The 12,002-nt window shown below is 51.2% G+C and overlaps 1 protein-coding gene across 4 annotated transcripts in view; it reads left to right on the top strand.

Annotated features, from left to right (window-relative positions):
• Positions 1–12,002, top strand: part of Eefsec (eukaryotic elongation factor, selenocysteine-tRNA specific) — a 188,286-nt gene that overhangs the window by 135,381 nt on the left and 40,903 nt on the right. For all 4 annotated transcript variants that reach the window (XM_074044590.1, XM_074044591.1, XM_074044592.1 and 1 more), the window contains one exon: positions 10,495–11,148. In XM_074044590.1, the coding sequence (XP_073900691.1) occupies positions 10,495–11,148 (654 nt within the window). The remainder of the gene's footprint in view (positions 1–10,494; positions 11,149–12,002) is intronic.

A 12,002-nucleotide genomic window follows, 5' to 3' on the forward strand; every position in this document is an offset into this window, starting at 1 on the left:
CTGTGAGGTCTTGAGTTCAAACCCAGTACCACCAAAAAAAAACAGAAACTGGGGGGAAAACCCCTCACAAATAGCCTATTAACCAGGAGCAACTAATAGTGAACATTATACTCAAAATACATTTGTGTACCATAGTTATGTGTCTGCTGATGAAGTTGCCTTGTGTGTTTTATTCGACATTTTACTTCATATTTCGTTTAGCCTTATCTCTTGTTCAGCAGCCCTGTTGTTTCCGTCTTTGGCTGCCATAAATATTGGTGAAATAAATACTTAGTGATCCAAAATGGAGACATGGGAACATTGCAGAAAGGCGAGACTAGTGTGATCTCTAATGGGGTGAGTTGGTAAAGCTGGGCATTTGTCTGTGTCCAGGCGTCTGCGGTGAGGGATGCCTTCTTGCCCCTGGGCACATTGGTGGAGCTACTTGGTCTGCTCAAGTTCAGAACAAAACATTTTGGAGTCTTCAGAGTGTCCCGCTCCTGGGCCTGGCCTGGGGCTGCCCCATCTGCTGGCTGGCACTGCATGGAACCTGGCTTGTCCTTCACCTTGGCTGCTGTGCCCTTTATTTCATAGTGAACTCAACCAGTACCATCTCTTTTGTCCTCCCTATCTTGGCAGGTGGCACCAGTGTTTGTGTAGGCTCAGAGGAGCAAAAGTACATATCGTGTGCCCACTGCTTCAGTGGACACCTTGGCCTTCCTCCCGGGTGGGTTTCCTGTGCTGATGGCTTCCAGGTGCTTCTGGGGAAGGTGAGACTCCAGTCCACAGTGGAGACCAGCACTGCTGGGAAACTAGAAAGACTTTTCTTCTTCCCAGCCACCCGCCACCCACTTCTACTGTCCACTTCTCTCAACAGGGCCTCTCACAGTCTGGCTCCGCCCAGTGATTAAGTTGATTAGAATCTGATTGTATTAAATCTCATTGGCAGGACCTCTGTCTTTTCAAAGAAGTAATTTTTAGTTGTGCAACTAATTCCTGAATATTTTCTACTAACAAAAGTAAAACATTTCAGTTAGGGAAACCCATTGCATCCTAGCCCATTGGGCCTCCTGTCTGAAGGAGACCCTGCTGATTCTTCAGAGTTTATCCTTGCAAACCATTTTCTTTACGCCCATAAGAATGCACAGCCTTGGTTTGTAAGTGTGTGACATCGTGGTAGGCAGTGCTGGCCCTCTTTTGGTCTGGGCTGGGAGCAGGTTATCCCAAAGACCTCAGCTCGTCATGATATGCCAAACCGCCAACCTGCCAATCATGTGGGCTTGGCACATTGCCCTGTCCCACTGATAAGCCCATGATGCTGCTTAGTCTTTGTCATTAGACCTCTTTGGGTGCACTGACCATCCTTGTTCCTGCCTACGTGGGCTCTCCCTGGGAAGTATCAAGCAGTGGAAGACCTGACCTTGTCTTCTGGGAATATAGGTCCATTTCTGAGCCCAGGTCGAGATTCACAAGGAACAGGAGCTTCCCTGTGCCAGGTTGTCTCCTCCAGATTCTACTTAGAGGTACCGTGCTTCACAGCTCATTTCAGACATTGCTTCCTTTCCACTGGCCCAGGCTCCTGCATAGCATTCTGCATGCCACTCCTACACTCTGCATGTCTGCCTCCCTGGTGAGGGTGCAAGGTCCGTGGTTTTGCCATGACCCAGGGGCCAGCTGCTGAATTGAGCCCCAGGATGGTGAGGGCAATGGCAGGCAATGTGCCTTGAGACTCCCCACTGTGTAGTAGGAGCAAGAGGGCATTCTGTGTAGATACACAAACAGCACAGGGACTGTTTGTAGGAAAGGATCCAGCCCCCCAGAGCCCATGAAATCCTGTGTAGATGCAGGCGGTGCTGACTGTAAGGAAGGCTGAAGGCCAGGACTGAGTACCTGTCAGGCCTGTCAGTGAGCTCCAGGATGCCTAGAACCCAGCAGGTTTCCGCAAGGACCAGGCATGGCTCAGGCTCTAGACTAGGGTTACCTGCCCATATAGGAGACTGAATTTGAAATTATCCGAGACCCTTGAATCCCCTTTCACAGCAGTCCCAGGCCTGGGATTTGGCCACAAAATGGGTTGATCTGGGTTTCAGGTGGCCCAACAGTAACAACTCAGACTGGTGTGAATATATCCCAGCACAGTTTTATTGCCCCTCCATTGCAGGGTCGAGTGACTCCATTGTAGGAGGGCTGAGGTGGGCAGCAGTGTAGCCTTTGAGTTGCTGGGAGGCCTGAAGGACAAGGGTGGTGGCTAAGAGGAGAGAGGGGCACAGGGCTGGGAGACACCATGGGTGTTGAAGTCATAGGCGTGGGTGCTAGGGGCAGTGATGCAAGGGCCAGGAGCCAGCCAGGTGGCCAGAGGCCTGCAGTGCCCTCTGCAGAGGCTTCTCTGGGTGGAGAGCTGTGTGCATTGTGTGGTGTAGGGGAGATGTAGGACATGTGATCGGTGCTGGGCTTTGACAACACTCTACTTCTCTCTCTTCCCCTTCCCTTTCCAAGAGCCCAGTGGGCTGAGCACTCCAGTCATGGTGGGTAAGGCACATGTGCTTTTTGCCCCAGGACAAATTGGAAGCCTCTGAGACCCAAGCAAGGCCTTCTGTGAGGGGGTGACACACTAAGACAGCAGTGGCCAGCACACTTACCTACCAGACTGGCAGAGATTAACAAGCCTGCAGCCCCAGGTGAGGGCTTGCATTATTGTCAGGGTGTACCTGCCCACTGCCGAGCAACAAATTGGACCTAGTAAGACTAAAAACATGCCCACCACGTCAGCAAAGCTGCGTGTATGTGCAAGTTGAGGCATATTGTCGTGGTCACAGCAGTATTTTTTATGATAGCAGAAACTAACAGCCCTCATGTCTGTTGATAAGACATGGGAGGTAGAGTTTTCAAGAAACGCTACACAATGGTAGAGTGCCTGGCTAGCAAGCACAAGAAGTCCCTGAGTTCAAAGGTTTGAACTCCAGTACCCCCAAAATAAAAAAAAAATACTACACAGCAGTAAAAAATAGCATGTATGTATGTGTGTGTACACATATGTATGTTGGCATGTATCTGAACATGGAGAAAGGAAGGAAAGTAGTAGAATTAAACAATAATTTGATACCATTATCTACACTAACACTATTTATAGATACACATGTGGGTATAAATGTGCAAAGAATTCATGAAGGTAATTACTCCAAGGTAGTTGAAGGAAAAAAGTAGAACTTGGGGTCTCCAGCTTGATGTCAAAACTTGAAATATGAGCGACAAAATTTAGTGTTCAATTCCATATGGTGGGAAAACAGGTAATTATTATGTCACTTGGTTCTATGTACCTTTCTGAATGGCTTTAATTTCTCTAAAAATAAGGTGGTGGAATTGAGTCCCCAACACTGACCTGCATTTCAGTTCTGGGGAGCCTAAAGTCTGACCCAGCAGGGGGAGCACTGACAGCTCCAAGGGGCCTGTGTGCTGTTCTCGCACAGAGCCCTGGGTTTGACTTTTTGTGTGTGAGATGCGATTAAATGCATTAGGCGGCAGAAAATGTCTTATCTCTACACAGCCTACCTCGAAGACGAGGGAGAAATAAGAGCAGCTAAATTGAAACCTTATTAGACAAAATTGGTTAGGTCTGACGGACCAAACCTAGACTGATCTTTAAAAGCTTATTTTATTTTTCCCCCTCCAGTCTGACCCTCTTTGAATTGAAGTAACTGATCCTGCTGTAAGCTTATTACTGTCAAACCTGTGTGTCTCTTTTCCTCTCCGATTTACATTTTATTAAGTAATGATGAAGTTGCAAGGTACCAACTGAGCCGTTGGCACAGCCAGGAGCTTCCAGGCTCATTAATGGAATGAAAACAGGTAATAGCGATCCAATCTCATTACAGCCAGTGCCATTATTACCAAAAGCTCTGCTAGGCACAGGACTGTTGCCCACTTCCCGCAAGCGTGCGTTGATCCTGTAGCTGTTAGAGGCCCCAGCACTGCTGTTCCTCTACAGAGCACTGTGATGGCAGTGGACATGCATTTCTCACCTAAAGCACGCTCATGAGCTAGCTGTACCAAATTGTGCTTTACCCTGGGCTTCCGTTGGGGAGTTAGGTGTGCTTTTACATGCGGTAAGTAAAAGAGCCTGTGCATAATGCCAGACAAGTTGGGATGCTGTGGTGAAGGGTGAACCTCTGTGGGCCTCAGTTCCTTGGTCTGTGAGATGAGACCATTGCTAGCCACCTGGAAGGGTGCAGTGTGAATGCATGTAATCATGTCTGCACAGCTCCTCCATCATACACACCAGCAGACATCAGTCTTCCAAAGTGGCCCCACGAGAAAATCATGCAATTTCCTGGAAGGCCATGTGACTGCTTGCAGTCTCATCCAGGTGCCCTGGAAAGCAGAGAAAAAGGGACAGAGATGTCCTACCCCCAGCCACACTCACTGCAGGTTTTAGTGGCCTCAGAAAGCACACATGGGCGGAGACCAGATCATCTGATACAGCCATCTTGCAGAGTTCTCAGAGTACCACAGAACTAAACTGCAGACCCTCGGGAGACTGGAAGGTGTGTCTGAGTGTGCGTGGCAGGCCTTGGAGCCGTTGGGCTGTGTGGACCTCTCTCACACGCAGTCAGCAACCTGCATGTGCTGTGCTACCCAAGAACAGAAATGAGGGTCCTGAGGACATAGGCAGTGCGATGCAGCTGAAAGTCAGGCCAGACACACTGTCTGCAGGCTTAACCAGTGGACGGTTTGTACTGGCCTATGCCGGGGCAGGTACCGTGGTAGCCCAGGGCAGAAGAGGGCCTGGGCGGCAGAATGAGGCAGACCTGGCTACATCCTCCTGGGCCACACTGCTCTCCAGACAGGGGTTGCCTTCTCAGTTTCACTTCCTCACCCACAAAGGCCCTCATCCATGTGCCCTTGGCGTTAATGGAGAAGTCACAGTGGTGGTATGGAGCCCCCTGTCTGCAGTCTACTTTTGTGGCTCATACTACTTGGGCATCACGCTGTCTGACGAGCCACTTGTAGACCAGTGCCCGATAGCAGCCTGGTGGGTTAGGCAGTGTGTGTCTGGCTGCAGTGGCCGGGGTGTGGTTTCTGCTTAGCTGATCTGGAGATAGGACTGCAAAAGTCTGGCCTACCTAGCAGTCCCAGCATTTATTGTCCCAACTCTCTGCCTGTTTGCTTTGTGACCTTGGAGACATCACATATCTCTGTTTCTTCATCCATAAAATTGAATGTAAAAATACCGACCTGCTCATAGGGTTTTATGAAGAATAACTGACCCAGCTGTTGGTGAAGGTTCTTTGTTAATCAGAAAGGACCGAACTGCTTAGCAAGCGCCAACTGGAATATTGAAAGAATTGTTTGCTTGCTTGATGTATTCCTCTCTCCCTCACTTTCTGTGTCTGCTCTTTCTTTCCCCATAAGTGCTCAGTGCTGCAGAGATGAGAGGATGGAGGCAGCTGAGCTTAGGGAGCAAGCTTACCTGTTGGTCTGACTCAGAACACAGCAGCAGTGCCTCTGCCCTGCCTTCCAGCCCTCTCCTGCCCTCTGACTGCTCAGCTTTAGGAACCAGGGCCCTGCCAGCAGGCCTCAGCCCTATTCAACTTGAGGTTGTCTGGGACCATGGGCAGTTCTGCCAGCCAGGGCCTTCTGTGTGTCTCTGTAGGCCTTAGTGAGTGGGGAGCTCCCAACCCTGACCTGGTGCAGCCTTCATTTATGACTCCTTTCATTTACTCCACACCTGTGTATGGAGGTCTCCTATGTGCAGAGCATGGGCAAAAGAAATGGAAAAGAGAAAGAGAACAACAAGGTCTTGCTCATGGAGGTTGCAGTGCAGTGTGGAGGCAGTCAGTAAACAAGCATAGAAACGTTAAGTGGTGGTGAGTGCTATGAAGAAAGACTGAAACAAGGCACTTAGGTAGACAGCAATGGTGTGGGGGCGCTCTTTTATTGGGTGATAAGGTGACATTCCAGCAGGAGCATGAAGGAAACAAGGAAGAGGGATGCGTGGGTGTCTGGGGAAGATCTTTGAGGTGAGAGGAGTTGGCAAGAACAAAGGCCTTGAGGCAGGAATGTCTGGCATGTCTAGGGAACCAGAAACACGAAGGCCATATGATTGAAGGGGGCTGAGGGATGGCTGCAGTAGGCAACCATAGCAGGTAACGTCAGAGGAATGACAGAGGCTAGATGGCGGGCTCTGTCAGTCATGGTGAGGACCTCAGCTTTTTGGGTTTTGTTTGTTGTTTGAGTTTTTGGTTTGGCGTGAGTTTTTATGGGACAGGATCTCGTTGTGGAGCCCAGGCTGGCTGAAAATTCTCGATCCTCTGCCTCCTCAGGACTTGGGTCACATAGGCATGGCCACCACACAGGGCAGGACTTAAGCTTAGACAGAGTAAGGTGAGAGGCCGAGGCCAGCGGAGAGTCAGGGGTAAACGCAGTACCACGCTGTCCTCAGTGGAGAGCAGACTGCAGGGGGTGGTGACAGTCCAAGCCTGCTGGAGGCTGTGGACAGGTGGGGCAGAGGTATGGGGAAGGACCAGCGCAGGCCTGCTTGGAAAGCAAAGTCCACTGCCGCTTCTGGTGGTGGTGTGGTGGGAACTTATTTTACCTGAATTTCTGGAAACTTGGAGCCCCCATATTTCCTGGCAAGGTCTGAAGAAGCTTTAGGTATCCGAGGAGGTGGTAGGAGTGAGGGCACCTCAAATGTGGCTCCACCTTCCCGGGACTCAGCTTCTGCTCATTGGTCACTTCTGCCAAGACAGACTTCTGTGCTCAGAGCCCCCAGCCCTGGCCCTGAAGGCTGCCCCTCTGGTCTCCACCTGAGCAGGAGGCAGGTCCTCCACAGAAAACCTGGGAGTTGTCCTCCTGCCACCTCTCCCTTGTCCTATCTGTCATAACAAAAATGTCTTGATCTCTTAAGTGCCTTCCTTTATCATTTCCGTCCTTTGTGATTTCCCTCCATACATTTTCCATACTGTGTAGGCAAAGTAATCTTTTAAAAATGCAAGCTAACCAGGTATGGCCGTGCACACCTGAGGCAGAGACAGGAGGATGGTGAGTTACAGGCCAACCTGGGTTACATTTTCTGTCTTAGAAAACCAACAAAAATGAATAAAGAATTTCCCTATTCTTAGGAAATACCCACTGATGTCTTGCATGGTAGCCTAGGCCTTGAGAGGACTATGAGAGTACATACAAGGTGGTGTGTGTTCACTGTCACATGGACACGAGCAAGTGTTGGACAGGAGAGCTGTTGACAGTCTCTCAAAGTCGGCCAAGAAATAAACAATAGAAAGGAAGCCTGTTTTTCCCATTCTCAGGTAGGCAAAGCAATCCACTCTTCTGATCCGGTCTAATGTTCTCAGTGACCCCCAGTGCAGTGTTGGCTTGCTGGTGCCACGCCACACTGTCCCGTCTTTATCTGCTGCACAATTTCCTGTCTAGGCCCTTGAAATCTTGATTTGCAGTTATTTGCCTTTCTGCTCTTCACATGCCCCTGTAAGGTGTTTGTTATCATTTCAGTCCTGAGAACACAGCTCCGATGAAAGGGACATGCTGTGAACACAGCTGCCTGGCTCAGCTCGCGCTCTGAGGTGGGTGTGGGCTGTGCTCTGGCAGGAATGCTCTCACTGGGGCCAGACAAGTCTGGAATCTCAGTGCAGTGCCTCACCAGGTGTGACAGTGTCATGAGGTCCTATGGGCTATTATGAGTTCTCAGAGCCCTGTGTTGGGCAGTAAGGGTGCAGCAGGAGGTACAGCACAGTCCCTGTGTTTGGGTTTAGAAATGAAGGCACAAATGTGATTGGCAAAGATTAAAAAATCTGACAATGACAGGTGTTGGAGATGACATGCAGTGATTGGGTGTCTTTTGCCCTGATGATAAAAGTTTATTTATTTGTCTAGCAAAATCGAACACTCACTCCCCATGACCCTGCAATCCTGTGGCAGGGCCTGTCCTTGCACAAGCCATCAGACAGGATGCTGTGTGGTAGGCAGCACATTAGCAGGCCCTCACTCCATGTGTGTGGCTTTTCAGTGTCAAAACGACTGTGGCACTCCTTTCAAAAAGCCACACATATGATAAAAGTATCAGCCAGGCATGTGTACTACACAGTCACACACGTGTGCATGTGCAGAAAGAAAAGAAACGCTACACACCAAATCCACTTGGGCCTTTTGCGCCTGGACAGGCAGCTGGGCTCTGTGGGAGGAACACACAGCCAGGGTCAGGGACTTGCTGATGTTGGGGTTCTGGGGTGGGTGGTGGGTACATGGTGTTTGTTACATTGCTATTCAAGTCTGCTATGCACAGAGGCTGGGAATGCCCTGTAAAGCAGTGGCAACTGAACATCAGGTTCAGAGTACCTACTTGCCCTTCCCAGAGGTGTCCTGGGAACTGGGGTTAGGCATAGCTATGAATTTGCCAAGAGGAAGAAACCCCAGGGAGGAGGGGGCTCTTGTGCAAAGCACAGAGACAATGAGAGCCACACTGTGTGTAAGGCACTTATTCAAGAGTTCCTTGTGGCTTAAAGGGGTGGTGAACACATGGGATAGAGAAGGCCTTCTGCAGAGTCCCTTGCAAGTACAGAGGGGGTACTGGGAATGCAGCAGCCCCTACCTGTCTAAAGGTGGTCCTCACAGAACGTCAGTTGACCAAAGGGTCTTCCCGTTCCCAAGAGCTGTGACCAAAAGGTGTGAAAATCATGAGGTAGAAGATGGAGCCCAGGTGGAAGTGGGTAGCAGAGGATTACCTCATCAGGTACCAGAGCTTCCCCTAGGAGAGGACCAGGGAGGGCAGGTAGTCTGCAGGGCAGAGCCACCGGCCTATCTTACATGATGCCTTCTTATAAGGCAATATGCTGTGCTCCTCAGCAGCACATTCCTAAGAGTCTCCTTTGCCCGTTGCTGCACAGACCATCTCAGAGTGTCTTATGTTTTATTTTGATTGACCTTGGCTGTGACTTTTGACACCATGCTTCTCACTTTCTTTGCCCCTGACCTTGGGCTGGGTGGTTAATGATCTCTAAACAAACACTTGAGTGTGATCACAGAAGTGTGGTGAGCACCAGGAGAAAAGACTTGTGTGGCACCTCCAAGGCTGGGATGCTTGGGACCAAAAGGTCCAGTTCTCTCCAGTTCACATTTTTGATGGGAGATTTTCTGGAATGTGACACACGTTCTCTTCTTCACTAAACAGAACCTGTAACAGTGCATTTCACCTCAACTCAGAGATGAGCACAGAACGGATGGCGTTTGGCTCAGGCATATTTGCTGTGGACTTTTCCGGGTCTGTTCCTGATTTGCAAATGGTGAAGCAGAACACTGCCTGCTCTGCCTGCCTGAGTTGTAGTCGGTGTTGCCTTTCAGAAGCTGAGATAAGATCAGGTTACCCTTTGCTTAAGCTCCTGGGTGACTTCCGGGCGGCCCAGCATGGTCCACACGGAGCCCAGGCCTTGACCCCCCGCTCCACACGCAGGCAGCCCTCCTGCCTCTTTGTTTATTTCTCAACCTCACTAGAGTCTTCCCTCTCCAGGCCTTGCCCTTCCTGGTGCCTTCACTTTGAACTATCTTGTTCCAATCTTTACACACTGGCTACTTCTTGTGCCCAGGTCTCAGCTCAGAAATGGCCTCTGCGAGATGCTGCCCACTGATGCCACAGCCAGAGCCCACCCACCCCAGGCCCTCACTGCCACCCACCCTGTCATGTTTGCTATGTGTATGTATATACATGGTGTGTGCTGTGTGTGTGTTACAGAATTAGGTTGTTACACATATAGACCCATAATTTTATGTATTACCTTTGCTTACACAAATTAATATATGTAATTTTCCTATAGAGATCATCTTGTGTTTCTTGATACTAAACTCAAATGGCTTGCTCTCTTCCTTCCCCTGGAACAGAACCTGGGATGCAGTAGGCACTCAGACTGTGTGGAGAGACTGGAGAAGGGTGCTGCCCCAGGGAAGGCCTGGCTATCAGGGAGGTGATAGGTACAGACTAGGTCATGGCAGAACTGCAGGCCCTATGATTTTAAGGGGTGGACAGGGTGCCCAGGAGCCAGGGGGTAAGTTCTGCCCCTGGGTCTGTGCAGACTGCAGAACTGTGATGCCTGACTTAGGCTTTAAAGGGCAGGCGGGCAGGTGCTGAGTGGGGAGTCTGAGGCTGGGCTGCAAGCCTATATGGTAGGCTAGAAAGTGCCAGAATGGCTGGTGAAAAGGGAGAAAGAAGCAGGAGGGACTGGTGCGTGGGTGGAACAGGGACCAGAGAGAGAACAGGTTGCTAAGGTGACTGCTGCTTCCCTCCTGGGACAGGCCTGAGACTTGGGGAGTGAGCCTGGCTCTTCCTCACCTGGATGCTGCTGGCTCTGCCCAAGTAGAGTCTGGCTGAGCCCCAGCCTCCCGTTGGCTAGTCTGTCTGTGTCTTCACAAGGACCAGGGCCAGGTGGGTGCTAGTGAGCACAGGGAGGGCATTTCCCCAGCCTGACCTTGAAGCTTGCTGGTCTCAAGTGTTCTCCCTCTTCTCCTGAGCAGGTGGTGAAGAAGGTGAAGTCCATGCAGATGTTCCACACGCCTGTCACCTCAGCCATGCAGGGAGATCGGCTGGGCATCTGTGTCACCCAGTTTGACCCCAAGCTGCTAGAGCGTGGGCTAGTATGTGCACCTGACACCCTGTACACTGTGCATGCGGCCATCATCTCCGTGGAGAAGATCCCATACTTCCGGGGGCCCCTGCAGACCAAGTCCAAATTCCACATCACAGTGGGCCACGATACAGTTATGGGCCGCTTGCTTTTCTTCAGCCCTGCCTCTGACAGCTTTGACCAGGAGCCTCTTCTGGACTCCTTCGACTTCTCCCAAGAATACCTCTTCCAGGAGCAGTACCTATGCAAGGACATGGCACCAGCAATAACAGACAGTGACAAGACCCACAAAGCAGGCCAGGCCCCAGAGGGTCACTACCCTCGGCAGCAGTGGGCCCTTGTGGAGTTTGAGAAGCCTGTCACCTGCCCTCGGCTGTGCCTAGTGATTGGCTCCAGGCTGGATGCGGACATTCATACCAACACATGCCGCCTGGCCTTCCACGGCATCCTGCTCCATGGTCTGGAGGACAAGAACTACACGGAAAGCTTCTTGCCCACTCTGAAGGTGTACAAGCTGAAGCACAAGCATGGCCTCGTTGAGCGGGTAAGCACAGCCGTCCCTGGTCCTTCCTTTCCTCGTGGGGGCAGGATCCCCACTGTCCAGGCTGGTCCAGGGTGGTTCAGGCTGGGATGGCTTAGGCCAGGTGTCAGGCTGCCTGCATTCCTCCCCCAGGATGTCCCAAAGTCAGTCTCGCACCCAGGCAGGGACCCAGTTGCACCAGCCCCACCCAGCCACCCCTACCCTATGTTTACCTACATGGTGAATGCAGCCCCTCTGGATCCCTACAGCCTGTCCTCTCCCACAGCCAGTGTCAGGTCAGCATCAGGCACCCTGACCAGGCCCCAGACTTTCCTTACTGGACCCTGGGCTCTATTGGGCTAGGTAGCTGTCATGCCTACCCTAGCCATTGGTATCAGAGAGAGCATTGCCCAAGGCACAGGCCAGGCTACCTCACCTGCAGGGCAGGGGAGGGGCCAATGGCGGCAGAGATGCCAAGGAGCAAAAGAGGAAAGATGTAGGAAGTTCCACAATGGGGGTGCAGTTGCTGGCTGCCTGAGGTGCCTCAGGGTCACAATTACTGGATGCAGGTCTAGTGTGTGGCCTGTCATTGTATTGGACATAATGTGATAGCCTTCCCTCATGGTCATTTGCCCCCAGTGGCTGTCCATGCACTTTGAGTGGGAGTCTAGGCCTGCCCAGCCTCCAACAAAGGGTGCATCCATGTCACCTGTGGCTGGCCACCTGGATACATCTCAAGTGGATCAAGACAGCCATGGCTGGTCCTGGGATGTGACAGGATGCTGAGGAATTGAGCCAGGCTTCCTTCAGGGTCTGCCTGAGGCTCTTGGCCAAGCTGTAGTTCCTCTCGGTTTGCATGATAGTGTGCCTTCTTCTGG

This window comes from Castor canadensis, chromosome 10, assembly GCF_047511655.1.
Source record: "Castor canadensis chromosome 10, mCasCan1.hap1v2, whole genome shotgun sequence".
Classification (NCBI taxonomy): Eukaryota; Metazoa; Chordata; class Mammalia; order Rodentia; family Castoridae; genus Castor; species Castor canadensis.